Source organism: Peromyscus californicus, unplaced genomic scaffold (genome assembly GCF_007827085.1).
Source record: "Peromyscus californicus insignis strain IS unplaced genomic scaffold, ASM782708v3 Scaffold_12__1_contigs__length_115047231, whole genome shotgun sequence".
In the NCBI taxonomy this organism is placed as follows: domain Eukaryota; kingdom Metazoa; phylum Chordata; class Mammalia; order Rodentia; family Cricetidae; genus Peromyscus; species Peromyscus californicus.
In genome coordinates this window covers 2578684-2599647 of record NW_026294413.1, presented here as the reverse complement: position 1 = coordinate 2599647, position 20964 = coordinate 2578684, and the positions used below count along the sequence as shown (strand labels likewise).

The following is a 20964-nucleotide window of genomic DNA, read 5'->3' as shown; positions in this document are numbered from 1 at the left end:
CCCTATGTTGTTGTGATCTTGAAGTCTTTTACATTTTTTATTTATTTTTATTTTATGTGTATGGGTACATGTTTTACCTACGTGTATTTAAGTGTACCACATGGATGCCTGTTGTCCACAGAGTCAGAAGAAGGCATTAGATTCACTGAAACTGGATTATAGATAGTTGTGAGCCACCATGGGTGCTGCTGGGAACCGAACCCGTGTCCTGTGCTCTCCATCCCTGAGCGCCCTCTGGCCCCACCTTGCCCCACCTCGTAAGTGCTAGGATGGCTGCTGTGTGCCACCCTATCCACTTCATGCTGCACTAGGCCTGGAACCCAGGGCCTCATGCATGCCAGGCAAACATTTTACCCACTGCGCTACATCCCAAGCCCCTCCACATGCCGTGAAGTCCGTTTTTAAGAGCGACTCCCGCAGTAGAGGAACGCTGTGAAAGTTTCATTTTTATCAAGCACCTCGGGATTCCTTTGCTTCTGCAATCCACTACTGCAAACATAGTAACTCAAAGCAACGTAATCATCATCTTATCGTCTAGAGGCCAGAAGCTCAAAGAGCTCCAGGGGAAAGTTCAAGGTGTTAGCAGGCTGCATTTCTTCGAGGAGCTGAAGGGAAGGCGCACTTGTCTACCTTGCCAGTTTCTCTCCAGGCCCCACTGTGCTACCACGTCTCTTGTCTGCACTGCGATTTGACTCTTGCCTCCTATAAGGGACGCTTATGATGACATTGCCTCTCCCCCGCAATGATCCAGGGTAATCTTCCAACCTCAAGATCTTTCATCACACCCGCTGAGTGAGTGACACATAGATTCTAGCGGTTAGGATGCGAACATCTGTGAATCCTCCACCACACTTGAAATCCAGAAACTGAGGCCGGGGAAGTAGCTCAGTCGGCAGAGTGCTTGCCTTGTATTACACAAGCCCTGGGTTCAATCGCCAGCACTTCACCACACCAACATGTGATCCCAGCACTTGGGAAGGTGCCCGCAGAGCATCGGGAGTTGACGGTCCAGCCTCCACCACACAGTGAGTAAGAGGCCAGCCTAGACTATATGAGACCGTGTCTCGAAAACCCCAAATAAATAAATATAAATTATATAGATAGATAAATACTAGAAGAGCTACAGAGACAAAGCAGAGACCGTGGCCTAGAAGGCTGGGACAGCACCGGCCTTCTGATCCTAGGGGGCGCTGCAGCGCGGCTTGGCGGCCAAGATTGGAAAGCCATGAAGTCATAAAATCAGACTCCAGGCCCTCCAGAGCCCAAGGATATTTTAAAGGTTATGTGGTCTCGCTTCCTCAGCTTAAAGAGAGGGAGCCAAGGCCCGGCAGGCTCACGACGCGGCCGTTAGTTATTCTGCATTTGGCCTAAATCTGAGAGACGTCTCTTCCTCTCTCCCCAAGGAGCCAGACGCAGCGGTCCTCTTATCAAAGGCAGCGCGGCCGGGAGCGCGGCCGGGAGGGTTTTGTGTCTTAGCAGCAGGAGGCAGCAATGATCTCAGAGCCAAGTTCTATCTGTGCCGCCGCTGCTTAAAACCGTTCCGCAGAACTTCTAATAGGCCTCTTTCTAAGTGCGCCATTCTGAAGTTGGAAACCGGTGACACCGGCCCGGCTCAGCCTTTGAGACTCCGCTTTGGTGAGAAAACCCTGCATCCGCCCAGACAGCAAAAGGAAGGGAAGAATAGACTGAGATAAAGAGCCTTTGGGGTTCATTTTCCTAATGGGTCTGCCCTTCCCCGTCGGAAAGTTATTTGAATGTTACAGCAAACAGTGAGGATGATCAGGAATTTTCAGGCGACGTGTCCTGGGCAGACGTTCTAGGAGCCAATGCAAAAGCTAGATCTCCCGAGACAAACAGCGAACGATAATTGAGATTTCACGATAATTACAAGGCCATGTGGTGAAAATATAACTCACTTCTATCTAGGACATCTGAATTTGTGGGCTACAACGCTAAGATTTCAGCAGTCTAGGGCCAGAGTGAAGCTCAGTGGTACTGTGCTCATCTGGCGAGGCATTTAGATCACTTATGTCTGGGCCCAGGCGGTTCTCGGATCCCCGCAGCTTTCTCTCCGACGGCTCTACTTTGCCCTGAAGACTTTTACCCTCCCTACACCCTCCTCTTTCAAAGCTGCGCCCGACCCTCTGACCCTCTCAGGTGCAAAAAATTGCAATATTATCTCGTGTGCGTGTAACCGAAGCTTTGGGTGATTTTAGGAGACCTGAGAAATGAAAACTCAAGAGACTTCCAGAACTGTGTTTTATTCTTGGATGGCCGTAGAGACGTGTGTATCCGGAGACAAGGCCTGCCTGCTCAGACGCTTAGTACAAACTATCGACGTGTAAATTAGAGATGGGATGAGTGTTCCAGATACCTCTTTTGCCTCAAGCTCCATTATGGCTGAAAGGGGCACAGGCTGGGCCGCCAGGGAGTCAGGAAAGTGGGGTGGTCCTTATGGATGTGGGCTGGAGGCCTGGGTGGGTGTGGGGGCCGCACAGAGGGGTTGAGCAGTCCGCCCTGTTGGTATCACACACAAAGCCATACTCTGTCCTGCCGATATTTGGCATCCCTGTTCCCATTCTGGCGGCACAGGGCTCCTCGGGTCTAACTAATTTTGAATCCAGCTTCCCACAGCGTTTGGGGCACCATTGGATTAGGGAAGGTTCCTGTGGGCACGGCCGGAACCCTAAGCTTCTCTCGGCTTCTGGAAGCTCCGCAGGCAGAGTGGAGGGTCGGGTGTGAGTCCCCAGCCCGCACTACCCTACTTTCCAGGTAGCCCATCTGCTTTGACCGCTCGTAGCTCGCTCACCGCCGCAGGCTCACCCACTGTTTAAAAAAAAAAAAAAACAAACTCCCTCGGAAATCTGAATCTGTTCTGCCTAAGAAAATCCAAGTTTTCCTAACTCGCTTCAGAAGCGCGGCGAGAGGGACTCCCCAAAGTCTCCACACAAAGAGTGCGGTGAGAAAGGAAGAGGGACCCCGGAGGAGCAGAGGAGGGGCGTGGCCCGCGGGGGCGGGGCGTGGCCCGCGGGGGCGGGGCGTTCGGAAGACTGGCGGCATGGCGGGGCCTGGCTGCAGAGGCGGGGCGGGGCTAAGACTGATGGGCGTGTCCGACTCCGGCTGGGGCGGGGCGGCGGCGAGGCGGGGCGGATCACTTCGGGAAGATGGCGCTGTGTGTGCTGCGGAACGCCGTGCGCGGAGCGGCGGCGCTGCCCAGGCTGTGAGTTCAGGTCCCCAGTCCCCGCCGCGCGGTGAAGGCGGTGGCCAGGGCGGTCCCTTGAGCCTGCAAGGGCACTGTAGCCCGCAGCCTCTGTGCCTTCCGCGCTTGACCTCTGCCAAGGTCGCTGCGGCTCTGCCTCCCAGTGGGAGGGCTTTGTATGGGCCCGGTCATTGGGTACTAATGTTGCCGGAGTGGCAGGGCTGTCAGCCGTTGGCACATAACGCGCCAAGCTTTCCAGGGACGCTCTGGAGTAGCTGAGACACTCGCGTACTGGGCGACAACACACCTGATTCCTATGTGAAGCACAGTGGTTCCCAAATGTTTGGTCTCTGTACCCACTTACCCACCTAAAGATGATTGAGGGTCCCAAAGAGCTTTTGCCAAAATTTGTTCATGAAAAACAGACTTTTTAGATGAAAAGAGCATAATGGCTTTATATATTTTGAAATTTTCTTTGGTTTAACATGAGAGTCTCATGTCACCAGCTTTGGAGTAAATATTGGAAAGGAATTCCAGAACTTGGGAAGCAGAGGCAGGAGGACGCAGGTTCAAGGCTACACTTGTCTACATAGCAAGTTGGAGGCCAGATTTGGTCTACACAGCAATACTAGTTGGTAAAAGATCAGTAGACTGTCACAATCAGGGACCTCGTGTGTCAAGGAATTCCATTTTGAGAACTGCTGATGTGATGCTTGCCCATTTGCGAATTACACATCTCCTGTGGTTTCCTTACCACCGTTTGAAGAAGTAGGGTGTCCTGTTTATGATGCGGAACAGGATCGGAAAACCCAAGTGACTGTCAAAGTCCCACGGAGTGGTGAAGCCAAGGTTCTTGATCTAGAGATTTTTACATTTTTTGTATTGTGCTTCAAAATTCACCCCTGACCCATGGCAGGACCCGCATGGTCTTAGGCACCCCACTTTCTCCATTACCTGTGGCTTTGCACCCTGGCTCAGGAAATCACTCCTGGAACCAGAGTGGCACCTAGAAGAGTGTGGTCCCAGTCCTGCCTAGAGGTTCCTTTTCCGAGAAAGGGCCAGCCTCTATGGTTTGTCCAACACTGACCACACAGTCACTTCTAATAGACTTGGAGCTTAATGTGAAATGCTTTTTACTTCCTCTCCATATCACGTATCTGCATCTCTACCAAGCATACCAGGATTTACCGAGCCCAGTTGTGTGAAATCAGTATGGGTCCTGGTGAACACATTTGAGTAAGTGAAATGCTATGTGCCATGCCTTAATTTCTATGTCTGTTGAATTGAACTTCAGCTTCGGACCAGTGGGCCACTTCTGATGGTTCTTTCCTTATTTTTAGAGCTTCTGAACCATTGTTGGGCAGGCAGGAGCCATTCTAGACCTCCAGTCTCGATCCCTGTTCCTCACCCGCCACCATTTGCCCTATTGAGTCCTAGGCTGTCTTGTTATCCGTGCTGTTGACTATGGCCATGCTGGATGCGTATAAATTACCCCACTTTCAAGGAAGGGGGCCTAACTCACTTGACAGAGCCAAGACCTGTAGATGGGAATGTGAATACACACACACACACACACAAAATCACACATACCACACATACATCACACACACACATCATACCACACATACATCACACACACAACACACATCATACCACACATACATCACACACACCACACACACATCATACCACACACATACCTCACATACACACACATCACACATATGCCACACACATACACACACATCATACATACACCACACACACCACACACACATGCAAGCACACACAGACACTCACACATCACACATAGAAGCACACATACACACATACAAGCACACGCACACATCACACACCACACACACAATCTGTAAAAATTGCTATATAAAAGCTGGGCAGTGGTGGCACATGTCTTTAATCCCAGCATTTGGGAGGCAGAAGTGGCTCTCTATGAGTTCAAGGCCAGCCTGGTCTACAGAGTGAGATCCAGAACAGCCAGAATTACTCAGAGAAACCATGTCTTGAAAAACAAAAACAAAAAAACAAAAAAAAGGTATGTAGAACCATCTGTAACCATTTATCAAGCTACACATGTGTTCTTATGATATCTCTAGCTCTCATGCATCCCTACAGGGACCAGTCTAGCCACTTCCCCAGGCTTGTTTTAAATCACCACTCCCGCTGTCCACCATGCATTCACTATCAGAATTGTGGCCACGCCCACTGGGAAGGGCCCCACGGCGCTCCTCTCTTCTCCACTCACCTCTAGTTACTTAGGCCAGCACCTTTTTCTTCAGCAGCTCTCTTTTGTGCATTTGTGTATGGTTGGGTGCTTTTTCAGGTACCCTCTATACAGATGATTTAGTTTTTATGTTTACTTTATTTATTGTGTGTGTGTGTGTGTGTGTTTGTGGGTGGAGGTCAGAGGACAACTTTCAGGAGTTGATTCACTTCCACCATAGGCTCCAAGGTTAAAAGTCAGGTTGTCAAGCCCATGTAACATATAACTTTTCCTGCTGATCCATCTCATTTGGAATGTCATAGAATTGGAACCATGTGGTGTACAGTGTTTTTAGATTGGATTTTTTTACTTAATAATGTGCATGTAACATTCCTTCATGTCTCTCGTGACTTAATAACTCATTTCTTTTTACTGCCAAGTAATATTCCATTGTATAGCTATACCACAAGTGATTTATACATTCTGCTGTGGAAGGACATTTTGGTTGCTTCTAGTTTTTGTTGATTATGCATAAGCCTTCACTATATATTCATGTACAGGTTTGTATAGACATAATTACCGAGGACTGTGACTGTTAAATTGTTTGAGAAGATTGTGGTTAGCTATATAAGAAAACCCATAGTCGCCGCACAGTGCAGGAGAGTCCTGCAGCTTCGCAGTCACCATTGTCCTTGTTGGCTGAAGAGCATGCAGCTGCTCTAATGGGCGTGCAGTGGCAGTATCTTGTTTGCAGTTTGTTTGAACTTGAAATCCCCTCAGATGATGCTGTGGTAGTTCGAGTGAGAATCGTCCCCATGGGCTCATGTATTTTAACGCTTGGTCCCCAGCTGGTGCAACAGTTGGGGACGATCAGGAGGTGTGGCCTGTGGAGGAGGTGTGTCACGGGTCACACTTGTGTGCCCCCTTCCAAGTGCTGATTTGCCATCTCTGTAGATTCTCCGTAGATTTTTTCAACTGCTTTGCCGAGTTCTGAGCCTGGTTGTTGTGATTCTGTGACATAATAAGAAATGTGTATTTGGTTTCTGTCCCTGTTTCCAGGAACAGAGCCCTAAGCCACTAGACTTTGAGTGTCTGGGGGCCCTACCTGGCTTCAGGGTGTGGACCTTCTCAGAAACCCACAGCATGATTGGAGGCCTTGAACTTTAAAGCAAGCCTGTGCTGGTGAGTGTGTTTCATCAGCTTCACACAGCTTGAGTTTTCTGAGAAGAGAGAACCACAATTATCTCCACAAGATCGGCCTGTAGGCAAGCCTGTGGGCATTTTCTTAACTAACAATTGATGTGGGCTAGGTGGCGCCACCCTGGGCAGGTAGTCCTGAGTTGTATAAGAAAGCTGTCTGAACAATCCAGGTGGAGCAAGCCAGTGAACTTGGCGCCTTTCCTCCATGGCCTCTGCCCCAGTTCCTGCCTTGAGTTCCTTCAGTGATGCAGTGTGACATGAGAGTTGTAAGTGGAAATAAACCCTTTCCTCCTCAAGCTGCTTTTGGTTATGGTATTTTATCACTGCAGTATAAAACCTAAATAAAGCTCATGGGAAATGTATCACCCCAACCTCTGGGGAGAGGAGATGGGGGTGAAGATTGAGTTGATTCTAAGTAACCAGTGAGGTAATCAATCATGTCTGTGCAAGGATGCTTCCATCAAAATCCAAAGGCCAGGGTTTGGAAAACATCCAGGTTGCTGAACACATGCAGCTTTCTGGAGGGAGGTGTGCTTAGAGAGGGCATAGCCGCCCCTGCCCCTCCCCCACACCCTGCCCTGTGCATCCTTCCATCTGGCTGTTCATCTGTATCCTTTAGAACGTCTCTTATAGTAACCAGTTTCCAAGAGTTCTGTGAGCTATTGTAGAAATGAATCAAATCTAAAGAGCGGAACCTTATGAACCCCTGACTTACGGCCAATCAGTTAGAAACGCAAGACAAACACACGTAGCTTTTGTTTGTATCTGAAGTAGGGGCAGCCATGAGGGACTGAGCCCTAGATGTGTGGGGTCTGGTGCTTACTAGCTCTAGCTGGAAAATGTCGGAGTTGAGTTAAAGGATATGGAGGTGGTGTCTGCAGGAGAGGGGATTTGCTGTGTATGTGGGGAGCCTCCCTCCCCCGTGAAGCTGAAGGAGCCTGAGAGAGAAGGACACCTTGGTCAGTCCTGTCCTGCAGGCTGTCTGCTTGCTGTTCAGTTTTCACGTTGTTGGTGTGTATCAGCTACTGGTCCTTTATCAGATTTGTATTGCGGAAATATTTTCTCTGGTCTGTGGCTTTTCTCATCATTTTCTTAAAGAATGTATTTCAAAGAGAAAAGAAAATCTAGTTTTTTTTGTTTTTTTTTTTAGGTTTTTCGAGACAGGGTTTCTCTGTGTAGTTTTGCGCCTTTCCTGGAACTCACTCTGTAGCCCAGGCTGGCCTCGAACTCGCAGAGATCCGCCTGCCTCTGCCTCCCAAGTGCTGGGATTAAAGGCGTGCGCCACCACCGCCCGACTCGAAAATCTAGTTTTAATGAAGTCCAGCTTATCATTTGTGGATCTTGAGTTCCCCCTCCCCTGTCCTTTCTTTTGGAAGGCCAACAGTGTTGTGTACCCATGACTCCTTCAGCTGTTGTAGCCAGGTCAACAGTGTTGTGTATCCATGACCCCTTCAGCTGTTCTAACCAGGTCAACAGTGTTGTGTACCCATGACTCCTTCAGCTGTTGTAGCCAGGTCAACAGTGTTGTGTATCCATGACCCCTTCAGCTGTTCTAACCAGGTCAACAGTGTTGTGTACCCATGACTCCTTCAGCTGTTGTAGCCAGGTCAACAGTGTTGTGTACCCATGACTCCTTCAGCTGTTCTAACCAGGTCAACAGTGTTGTGTACCCATGACTCCTTCAGCTGTTCTAGCCAGGTCAACAGTGTTGTGTACCCATGACTCCTTCAGCTGTTCTAACCAGGTCAACAGTGTTGTGTACCCATGACTCCTTCAGCTGTTCTAGCCAGGTCAACAGTGTTGTGTACCTATGACTCCTTCAGCTGTTCTAGCCAGGTCAACAGTGTTGTGTACCCATGACTCCTTCAGCTGTTCTAACCAGGTCAACAGTGTTGTGTACCCATGACCCCTTCAGCTGTTCTAGCCAGGTCAACAGTGTTGTGTACCCATGACCCCTTCAGCTGTTCTAACCAGGTCAACAGTGTTGTGTACCCATGACCCCTTCAGCTGTTCTAGCCAGGTCAACAGTGTTGTGTACCCATGACCCCTTCAGCTCTTCTAACCAGTTTGTTGAGGAAAACCGTCCTTGCTCCTTCGTGCACCATCAGTTGGTAGCATCTGGTTAGTCCTTTCTGGGCTCTCTACCCCATTATTTGACCATGCTTCTGTCATTTTGCAGACACCACACTCTCTTCAAACTGTCTTGTCTGGTGTGTTGTGATGGCTCTTCTGGGCCCTTTGCTTTTCTACATAAACCAGAATTCTTTTGTTAATACCACAGACTAACCTGCTGGGATTTCGTCAGTATCGCATGAGTTCATACAGTAAATCGGAGGAATTAACACCTTAAGAATCTTGAGTCTTGAGATTGGAGAGATGGTTCAGCAGTTAAGAACACTTGCTGCTCTTGCAGAGGACCCGGGTTAATTCCCAGCACCCAGTGGTAGCTCACAACCACTCCAATTCCAGGGGATACGATGCCCTCTCTGGCCCTGTTGGGCACTGCACACATGATGCATAGATATACATGCAGGCAAAGCATTTATACACATAAGATAAAAATGGCTCACTGTAGCTTGAGATTTCCTGCCTGGCCCACAGTCAGGACAAATCTCTATCACCTGCCAGTCCCACAGCCATCAGACCCAACCAAGTAAACACAGAGACTTATATTGGTTGCAAACTGTATGGCCGTGGCAGGCTTCTTGCTAACTGTTCTTATAGCTTAAATTAATCCATTTCTATTAATCTATACCTTGCCACATGGCTCGTAGCTTACCGGCATCTTCACATGCTGTTTCTCATCATGGCAGCTGGCAGTGTCTCTCTGCCTCAGCCTTCCACTTCTCAGCTTTATTCTCCTCCTTGTCCCGCCTATACTTCCTGTCTGGCCACCGGCCAATCAGTGATTTATTTATTGACCAATCAGCAACACATTTGCCATACAGAACACCCCACAGCAGCTCACTTTTAAAAATGGAGAGATGTGCACATGTGTGTACATATCCAGTTTTCCATTTTAGCCATCTTGACGGTAGAGTTTGTAGTTATGTTGGGGATGGGTAGCCGTCAGCACTGTTTGTTCAGGGCACTCTCTGTTGCCCATCCCTGCTGAGTGGTGACTGCTCTGTGTCTCAGCATCTGTCTAATCTGGATGCATTTGTAAGTGTCCAGCTCTTTGTTGTGGCTTCCTTTACTTAGCATAACACTTTGAGGCCTTACCCATGCTGCAGTGCATCAGAACTTCGTTTGTATAGGCAGTCACATGCTGCTAAATGTGTATTACCATTTACATCTTCATGGGTCTAATCTGCTTTTGACTTACACTACTTCATTCAAGGAGATATGGAAATGTTACTTATTGTTCACCATTTTAGAAGTGGTGGGACCTGGGAGAGTGGAGCTAATAAATGAGGCTGACTAAAGTCTCACGAGATAGCCAGCTTTATTCAGAGCATCAGACGATTTTATACTTTGAGGATTAAGTAGAGTCACATGAGTAAAGTGTACAATCACAAGGATAAGCTGCACATGGCAAAAACATGTTTTTCCATAGTGGCATATAAACAATAACCAGTTATATTTGGTAATCTGAAGTAAACTCACTCCTGTCCGCTCACATTCCAAGAAAAATTCTGTGTTTTGAAGATACTGAGGTTACAAAACTCTTGTTTGGGGATTTTCTCACAGGCACTTTGGATTCTCCCAGGACTCTGTTCTTGGACGGTGTTCCAGCGACTTTTATGTATCTGTCTTTGTTTTTCTCCTTTTCCTGGCATCATTGTGTGTGTGTGTGTGTGTGTGTGTGTGTGTGTGTGTGTTACAAACTCAGTGATACATTGTTGTAATTTATATGTTTATGTATTTTATTTTCATTATTTGTTTAGTTTTTGAGACAAGGTCTTACTATGTGACTCTGGCTGGCCTAGAACTCAATATGTAGCCCAGGTTGACCCTGAATTCACAGAGACTAGCCTGCCTTTGCCTCTCAAGAGTTGTGTACTACCACACCAGGCCAGAAATGTGGGTTTCGATGATGCAGAGAGAAAGCTGGGATATGCTGGGCTCCTTGGGGGAGGGGCTCTTGGTATGTCTGATGAATTTTATTAAGGGGAAAAGAGTTGCTAATTGTAAAGCAAAACTCCTTTGCTGCCACTAAAAACAGCTGTGGTGTGTTCGGCATAGTTTACTTGTTTTTCTACATTTTCCTCTTGTCCTCAACAGGTTAAGTTTAGAATTTTATTAGGTAATAAAGATATTATAGAGGAAATGGTATTTGTGTTTTCATATAGGTCACTTGGGTATGAATATAAATCCACTGCCATCCAAGCAGGTTCGATCTATTTCATGTTGCTTTTATAGCTTGTTGCTGTGGTTTAAATGTGTCCCTCACAGTCATGTGTTGGGAATGAAGTCCCCAAAGCAATGGTGTTAAGAGTGGGACTTTAAGAGGTAATTAGGTCATGATGGTTCTGCCCCATGAATGGATTGATGCTGATATAATAGGCGTGTGCTCATGACTGAGAGTGGCTTTGTTATAAAGACAGTCTGGGGGCTGGGAATGGAGCTCAGCTGGGAGAGTACTTGCCTCACGTGTATGAAGTCCTGGGTTCAATCTCCAACATTACATAAACTGACCATGGTGGTGCACATTGTAATACCAGTACTCTGGAGGTGGAGGAAGGAGGATCAGAAGTTCAAGGTCATTCTTAGCATACAGTGAGTTCAAGGCCAGCCTAGTCGACATAAAACCCTGTTTCTAAATATCTAGATAGATAGTGTTAACAGATAAATAATACATAAATAAGTGAATGTGAGTCAGCTTCCCCTACCCCACCCCTTTGTTTCTGCAGCTCTGGGGATCAAGCTTAGGACATCAGGCATCGGGCATAGGAGGCAAGTGCCTCCCGCCTGGCCCAGCCCAGCCAACCTCCTCACTGCTGCTCCTTCTGCCATGGAATGACTCCTCAAGAAGGCACTCAAGAGATAATTGTTGGTCTTCCTGGCTTCTAGAAATGTGAGGAAAATTATATTTCATTTTCCTTCTTTTTCATTTTTGAGACAAGGTCTCACTAAGATTGGCCTTTCATTTGTGATCTCTGGCTTAGACTCCTAAGGCACATGCTGGATTACATGCATGGGCCACAACACCCAGCAACAATGAACTTTTCTGTGAATGACCCACTTTGTGGCGTTGGTATAACAACACAAAATGGACTGAGACACTTCGTTATGTGACTTTCTCAAATGGTTCAGTTAATAAATGGGCCGCAGAGTTGAGCTTCCTTCCTTTCTCATCTCCCTTCCTCTAGGGTTAGAGAAATGTTTATTATTTATTTTTATTTTGTTTTGTTCCTGTTTTAGGATATTAACCTAATAATACAGATACTTTAGTGATGTTCTCTGTTGCCCCACATTACACACACATACACATAGACACAGACACACACACATACATAGACACTGACACACATAGACACTGACACACACTGACACACATAGACACAGACACAGACACAGACACACACACACACACACACACACACACACACACACACACACACACACACGGGCTTTGCTCCTAAGCCATTGCCCCAGCCCATCCTTTAGAACTTTCCTCCTGATTTCTGTAGAAAACAGACTATCATGTATTGCATGTGTGCATGCGTGTGCATATGACCATAACCACAGTTGTTCGTTTAGTCTGTTCTCAAGTTTTCTTTCTTGGAAAATGCAGGGGTAAACATCCCTCTCTTCAGCTTCTGACATGTAAACTGACAGGTTCCAAGCCTATGGTCTTTGCAGCCTTTTGGGGCCTGCTGTCAAATCGCCCTCTAGAAGGGGGTGTTGTCCTCCGGACCGCAGGCTGCCCTGAGGAGCTTCCCTGTCCCTCTCCCTCAGATGAGCAGGCCCATACTTGGTAAGGTAACCCACTGTCTTGTGGGTTACAACACTGGCAATGGTGGCATACAGAGAACCCTGCCCTCTGGCTGTCAGCCTCGCTGGCACTCGGACCTACCAGGCATCTACCCAGGAGGCCATGTCTTATCTTAGCCAGACTTTTGAGCTCCACAGAGGTGCCCATTAGTAATAAGGAGTCGAAAGTCAATGTCTCAATGGTTTTAATAAGCACTCTGCATGCTGCTGGAGTGGCTGCAGGACACTTCAGATAATGATTTACAGAACCTTCGGATACTGGAAATTTTAAATGACAACAATCACTTCCCGCTTATCCCACTGCCCCTCCGTGAGAGCCACATTTAATTTATTCATTTTGTAAGAGTTACAATTCTTAGTTTTGTTTTGTTTGTTTTTGGTTTTGAGACAGGGTCACACAATGTAGTGCTGACTGGGCTAGCCTCAAACTTACAGGGATCTCCTGCCTCCCAAGTGCTGAGAAGCAAGTTGTATACCACCACACCTGGCAAAGTACAGTTCTATTTATTTGTATGTATCTGTGTGAATGCATGTGTATGGGTGCCAATGGCAGAGTCCAGGTGTAGAGGTCAGAGGTTAACCCTTGGGAGTCAGTTCTTTCTTCCCACCATGTACATTCTAGGGATTGAACTCAGGCCATCAAGCTTGGAGGCAAGCATGTTTATGTACTGACCATCTTGATGGGTTTCTCTTTTTAAATAGTATTTCAAAAATTGTGTGTGTGTGTGTGTGTGTGTTTATGTGTGTGTGTGTGTTTGTGGTGTGTATGTGTCTGTATGTGTGATATGTGTCTGTGTGTGTGGTGTGTGTGTCTGTGTGTGTGATGTGTGTCTGTGTGTGTGGTGTGTGTGTCTGTGTGTGTGATGTGTGTGTGTGTGTGTATGTGATGTGTGTGTGTGTGTGTGTGCACCTGAACATCTACTTGTGTGGAGATTAGAGGATAATCTTCAGGAGTTGATTCTGTCCTTCCATGTGGGTTGGTGGGGCAGTGGATTCAGGTCATCAGGCTTGGCATAAATCCCTTTACCTGAGAGCCATCTTACAGCTCAAGTCACAGTTTATTTGGAGACTGCATTCCATATTTAACTCACAGTTCTAATTGAGGCGCCAAACGTCTGCAGTATCAGCATGGGGAAGGTAGGAACAGGTCAGGAGTTCCAGATCAGCCTAGCTGCAGAGTGGGCTTGAGGCAAGCTTGGGCGGCATGAGGTCCTGCCTCAGAAAACAAACAACAAAACAAAACAGTTCTATGTTTCTAAAAACGGCCTCTTTCCCCTTTAATACGGGCTCTCTGTAGACCTTTGAAATGTTTAGATGTATATGGGTCATTAAAACATTGTCACAGACACATTTTGTTGCTTTGGTTAGAAGGAATAGAGGCTTATGTAAGGGCATGTTAGCGTCTCTTGTCTTCTTATCTAGTCTCTCACTGGCCTTTGTGAGAAGCCTGGTTGCCCACCTTAGTTTTGGGTCCAAATTAAAAGTTTAACATGAAAAATGAAGTCCCCAGCCCCCATGCCACGTGTAGCTCATCCCTGAGACACTGGAGGGCGCTCTAGCAACGGGAGATGTTGCCGGTCTCTGCAGACCGCGCCCTCGCAAACCGGCTGCTTTTCTTAAGATGGGGAAGGGGTTTTTCTGTTTGTTCTTTAAGACAAATGAAAGACGCATGGAGGAGAGAGGAATATGTCTACACTGGCCTGCAAATGGCCTGCTTAAATTTTAAGCCTTAAAATTTGATAAGAGACTTAAGTCGCACGGTACTCCTGGTATCGCTTGACCTTCCCTCTCCCTGTCCTGGGCTACCCCGCTGTGCCGTGTGCCAGCCTGGGGCATTTCGCTCCTTAGGTCTTAGCTCAGGCGTCACCAATCAGGGAGGACATAGCCCCGCACACACCTGTGCACACAAACACATGAATGTGCACACAAGCATCTACACACAACACACACACACACACACACACACACACACACACACACACACACACACAAAGCAAGCAAGAAAGAGGAATTGGATGGCCTAAATTATTACTGTTATTATTTGGAAACAGAGTCTCATGTAACCCTGGCCATCCTGGAACTCACTACATAAACCAGGCTGGTCTTGAAATCACAGACAGCTACCTGTCTCTGCTTCCCAAGGTGCTCGGATTAAAGGTGTGTACTATTACTCAAGGTAAGATTTTACTTTTTCATTTTATTTATTTATTTATTTTTGAGGTAGGGTTTCTCTGTGTAGCTTTGGAGCCTGTTCTGGAACTCATTCTGTAGCCCAGGCTGGCCTCGAACTCACAGAGATCCGTCTGGCTCTGCCTCCCGAGTGCTGGGATTAAAGGCGTGGGCCACTATCGCCCGGCTTTATTTTTTTTATTTTATTTATTTTCTTTCTTTTTTTAAAAAAGATTTATTTATTTATTTATTTATTATGTACACAGTGTTCTATTTGCAGGTGTCCTTGCAGGCCAGAAGAGGGCACCAGATCTCATTACAGGTGGTTGTGAGCCACCATGTGGTTGCTGGGAATTGAACTCAGGACCTCTGGAAGAACAGCTGGTGCTCTTAACCTCTGAGCTATCTTTCCATCCCCAAGATCTTATTTTTTAAGATCCATTTATTTGCTGGGTATTGTGGTGCATGTCTTCAGACCCAGTACTCAGAAGGCAGAGGCAAGTGGATCTCTGAGTTCAAAGCCACCTGGTCTACAGAGTGAATTCCAGGGCAGCTAGGGTTACACAGAAAATCCCTGTTTAAAAAAAGAACTACTGCCTTTAATCCCAGCACTCGGGAGGCAGAGCCAGACGGATCTCTGTGAGTTCAAGGCCAGCCTGGACTACAGAGCAAGATCCAGGATGGGTACCAAAACTACACAAAGAAACGCTGTCTCGAAAAAACAAAAACAAAAACAAACAAACAAACAAAACCCAAATAAATAAATAAATAAATAAAAGATTCATTTATTTTATGTGTATGAGTGTTTTGCCCAGTGTATGTCTGTACACCATGTATATGCAGTGTGCTCATGGAGGCTAGAACAGAGTGTCAGATCCCCTGGAACTAGACTTAAAGACAGCTGTGAGTGACCCAACATGGGTGTTAGAGATGGACTCTGGGTTTCTACAAGTGTTGTTAATTTCTGAAGCCATCTCAGTCCTTGGATACCTGATTTTTTTGTCTCTTCCTACTCCCCCCACCCCCTGTCCTGTCTACCTTCCTTGCCCTTCTAGCACCCCCAAGCTGGCCCACAGTCTCACAGCCCATACTTGTTCTGGGTCCTGCAGTTACCAAGAATAACCGCAGAGTGTTGGTGTTGGAGATGTAGACCTCCCCACGTGTGTGAGGGTCTCAGAGGCAAAGCTGTAGCCAGTCAAGAGACGATCTTTCACAGAGAGAGAACTCTGTGGTAACCCCTGGCCCTCATCTCATCATCCTCCGGGGAGAGGTTTAGGATGTGAGTTTGGATCACCAGGTCTACCCATGTGAGGCAGGAACATCAGGGGTTTACTGAGTGGTCTGGGGACATGCCTGTTACTGTGGACCATGTAGAAGCCTTTCCCTGCAACTTCTCTACACTCCTCTTTGATAGGCATACTTTAAAAACCCTCTTCCTCCTGCTCCCCCACCTCCTGTGTGTGGGGTCTGGTGGGGTGTCTCACCTTGTACCCTGCTCATCTAACCACATACAGCCATCCAACCACACACTCCTCAGGGCACACTCAGCAATCCTACCACACACTCTTCAGGACACACACAATTATCCAGCCACACACTCATCGTGGCACACAAAGCTCTTACCCTGCTTTGCTCACACTCTCCCTGTCTTCAAATTGTGTTCATCTTTCAGGGCCCATTGCCTCTTGCTGCCCTCTCCTGGTGGCCTGTCTTCCTTGGACCTCTCAGGTGGTAGCCATGTTTCCAGCCTCCACAGGCCAGCCCTCCTCCGTTGGCTCACACTGCCTCTCCTCTGACGTGCTAAGGTTATGTGTGACCCTCAGTTCCCTTTTCTGCGCACACCTTACCTGCTGCCCAGTTTGTTATTCATATAGCCAATTATCCCCAATCTTGTGGTTCAGAACACCGCAAAAATTGTACTGCGGAGGTCAGAAGCCTGACAGAGACAGAAAGGGCCCGACCCTGAGTACCTACAGGGTTGTGTACCAAGAGGAGACGCTCCTTCCTCCTCCACTGCGATGGTGTTGGGCCCCTGGGTCATCCAGATTGATGTCCCCAGCTGAGCTCCACGAGTCTCTCCTTTCATCCCACTCTTTCACATAACCTTAAGGATCAACAGGTTCTGGGGATTTGGGCATGGATGTCTTAGAGGAATTCTGCCCATTCACCTACAATCCTGGTTCAGGTTTGAGCTCTTGGGTGTGACTGCCCAATTGGCTGTTTTTTTTTTAACCTTCCTCATGTCCTCCAATGCTACCCAGCACCTGCATAGGTATCAGGATAATACTGTGACTGGAGAGATGGATTAGAGGTTAAGAGCTCACACTGCCCAACACATCTACCTCTGTAGCTAGAGTTTTCCTGCCTGGCCCACAGTCAGGACAAATCTCTGTCACCCGCCAGTCCCACAGCCGCTCAGACCCAACCAAGTAAACACAGAGACTTATATTGGTTACAAACTGTATCGGGGACTATGGGGGTCCAGCCCCTCGATAGTCCCCTCCCAGGGTCTGGGAAGAATCTACAACCAGCTGATAATTAATCTTTGATGAAAAGAAATGAATCTATGTAATTCCTTCATCTAGTTCTGTCCCTTCTAGGTTTTCATCCATCTAGTTCTTTCCCCTATCAGCTCCTCTCCCATCTCCTTCTCTCCTCATCTTGTTTTTCCTCATCTTGTTCTTCCCCATCTGGCTCTTCCTCAGCTTCCATCTCGTTCCTCTAGTCCTCTCTTCTAGCCCTTCAATCTAGTTCTTCCCCATCTCAGTTTGTTCCTCTCAAGTTCTTACCTGTCTAGTTCTTCCATTCTCTTTTCTCTTCTCTGTCCCCTGCCCTGGAAGTCCTGATATATAAAGGGAGGGTCCGAGCTAAATTGTGTAAAGCTATTACTTAACGTCTATCTCTCCTAGGCAGTGTCTCCTTGTGGAATTTAAGTCAGGAGACTTGTAGGTGGGCTGTTATCATTGGAAGTTGGGCGCCCACCTGGGTGGTGTTTCCTGTAGTCCTTGAAAGTGGCTAAGGGAGATATCTGATTCCAGAGAAAGCCTTTCCTGAGGCAGTTCTCCAAATACCTGGAATGTGTGTGTCCAGAGAGTGATCAGTCCACACTGTTAGTCCTTCTTAGGGAAAAGTCAATTGGGAAAACTATGAAGGCACACATGATTTTAGTCAGGAGACTTGCCTGATTTCTCTCTGTATTTATCTACTGTCCCCTCTAAGTTCTATCTTAATTCCTTCATACCTTGCCACATGGCTCGTGGCTTACCGGCATCTTCACATGTTGCTTGTCATGGTGGCAGCTGGCAGTATCTCCCTCTGCCTTCCTGTTCTCTCAATTCTCCTCTCTGTTAGTCCCGCCTATACTTCCTGTCTGGCTACTGGCCAATCAGTGTTTTATTTATTGACCAATCAGCAACACATTTGACATACAGATCATCCCACAGCATACCTTGATGGATACTCATGTACATACCAACACAGACACACACACACACACACTACCCATCCCCCCACACACACTCCCACACACACACCTAGTTAAAAATAAGAAGATGAAGCTGGCAGATCTGAGTTTGAGGCCAGCCTGGTCTACATAGTGAGTCCCAGGACAACCAGGACTACATAGAGAGACCCTGTCTCAAAAAAGAAAAAAAAAGAAAGAAAGAAAAGAAGAGAAATCTTAAAAAATGTGTCACATCTGTCATCTAGGTGTGGTTCTGCCATCACTCTGGGCTTAGAGTATTGTTGTTTGGGTTCATTTCTGCTATAGTATGCATCAGTATTTAGTTCTTTTTTGTGGCTGAATAGCATACCATCTCATGTATACTGTTGTTTATCTGTTGCCGAAAGTTTTCCTGTGTCCCAGATTGCTGTCAGCTGGGACAATCTCTCCCACTCACGTCCCCCAAGTAAACACACAGAGGCTTATATTAATTAAAACTGCTCGGCCATTAGCTCAGGCTTACCACTGACTAGCTCTTACACTTAAACTCAGCCCATTTCTGTTAATCTATATGTTGCCATGTTTTCTGTGGCTTTACCTGTGTGCCATTACATGCCGCTCCCTGGACAGTAGGCTGGCATCTCCTGACTCAGGCTTCCTCTTCCCAGAATTCCTCTTGTTTGCTTATCCCACCTATACTTCCTGCCTGGCTACCAATCAGCATTTCATTTATCAACCAGTCAGAGCCACATATATTCACAGCACACAGAAAGACCTTCCCATCATTTATCCTTTCATTAGGATTGTTTCTGTCATTTGGCATTTGTGAATAGTGCTGTTTGGGGCATTCATTTACCCAAGGTTTCTCAAATAACTGCCTTTTTTTTTTTTTTTTTTTTGAGGCAGAGTCTTATTTAGCCCAGGCTGGCCTCAAACTCAGAATATACCTGAGGACAATGAACTTCTGATTCTTCTGCATCCAACTCCCAAGTGCTAGAATTGCAGGTATGCCCCACCATGCCCACTTCATGCTGTGCTGAGGATTAAACCCAGGGCCTCAAGCATGTTAGGTGGGTCCTTTTTTTTTTTTTTTTTTTTTTTTTTTCGGTTTTTCGAGACAGGGTTTCTCTGTGTAGCTTTGCGCCTTTCCTGGGACTCACTTGGTAGCCCAGGCTGGCCTCGAACTCACAGAGATCCGCCTGGCTCTGCCTCCCGAGTGCTGGGATTAAAGGCGTGCGCCACCACCACCCGGCTAGGTGGGTCCTCTTAACTGAGCTACATCATCACCCTTATTTTGGGTCTTCTGAGGTGTTGCACAGGAGTGGGATTCTTGGGCTGTGTGGTGTCTGTGAATAACTTCTGAGGAGCTGTTTACTGTTGTCAACCTCTGCTGCTTTTGCTGCCTGGGGACCAGCCTCCAGCAGCACATGGTTTGAAGGGAGTCCAGAGTTGGCGTACTGACACTTTTTATCTGAGGGGAAGACACTCACACACTCTCTCCTGATGGTCTTCTTCTTTATTCTTTCTATATTCTGACTCTCTGTTTTTCCTGATGACTTCCTTCTCTCATTCTTGATGTTTTACTTCTAACTCATTTTAACTCTATCTTTATTCTTTCCCTTACAGCTTATATACCCAGCAAAATCTTTCAAGTAATATAAAAATTACCATGTGGTTACATTCTATTTTTCAAGTGAATGATTACAATGAATACAAGTGAAAAACAGCATGTTTTCCATATCCCTTACATGATTAAACACTTTACATATTACAGGTGAAAAACAAATTATCCCAAGAACCCACATACATTCATGGACAAGCAACTTGCTATAGATTAACAGTGTAGGCAAGCAAGGTATTCTTTTACTAGTAGGCTATGTTGTGGTTACAAAGAAAGAACCAATCACTTTATTACTTATCTTGAAATGTAATCTTTTTTTTTTTTTTTTTTTTGGTTTTTCGAGACAGGGTTTCTCTGTGTAGCTTTGCCCCTTTTCCTGGAACTCACTTGGTAGCCCAGGCTGGCCTTGAACTCACAGAGATCCACCTGGCTCTGCCTCCCGAGTGCTGGGATTAAAGGCGTGCGCCACCACCGCCCGGCTCAATTGTTTTTCTTAATCATTAACCCAAGTCACAGTCTATGTGGCTCCTCAATAGAAACTCATGTGTTCTAGCTGTGTGACTCTTCCTTATTCATATTTTTAAGCATCAAAACTCTATTTAAACCTACATTGTTATTATTAATTAAACAGTAAAACTTAAGAAGAAATCATCTTCATAATAATCACAGGTAAAAATGCCCAGTAGAATGGGATGTTTCCATGAGATAAACACACTACATTATAGGCAGTGGGGATCTCCCCACACCCATTCACACCATGCCAGATACCAGAGAAAGATGGCAGCAGCAAACATGTGAAGGCACAGCAGAAGCAAAAGACCTTCCGGGGTCTGGGGTCTTGGGGCCTTGCCTGTCCGAGATTCACCCATCAGGGAGTTTCCTCCTGGTGGGCTGACACCTGAACTTCAGTTGCCACCTGCTGCTCCTCTGACATGGCCCCAGGCATGCTCCACTTTCTATCATACCCTCAGTGCACTGGGGCTCAGACCCCACATCCTCTGTAGCTCTTCTCCTACAGTCTGATAGAGCTGTTCTGGCAGGTGTGAGGTGAAAGCTCCATGCTGTTTCTCCAAATCACTCATAAATGCACACTGGTTCATTCCTCCACTCCTCCTGTGTTCTCCCGCTGCGCCCATGACAACCCTCCCCCTCCCCATAGCTCTTGCGCATGTGTG

At 46.9% G+C, this 20964-nt stretch overlaps 1 protein-coding gene across 5 annotated transcripts in view; it reads left to right on the top strand.

The window, feature by feature from the left end:
- Positions 1–3116: 3116 nt before the first annotated feature.
- The window catches only part of Clybl (citramalyl-CoA lyase), a 237850-nt gene continuing 220002 nt past the window's right edge, over positions 3117–20964 (top strand). Inside the window, exon 1 of one of the 5 annotated variants that reach the window (XR_008216910.1) lies at positions 3117–3220. Coding sequence is in view for 3 of the 5 variants with exons in the window: in XM_052732392.1 (XP_052588352.1) it covers positions 4326–4435 (110 nt within the window). In the remaining 2 variants the exon portion in view is untranslated. Of the gene's footprint in view, positions 3221–3318; positions 4436–20964 lie in introns of those variants that run through there. The other 4 variants (XR_008216909.1, XM_052732392.1, XM_052732394.1 and 1 more) reach the window with 4 other exon arrangements.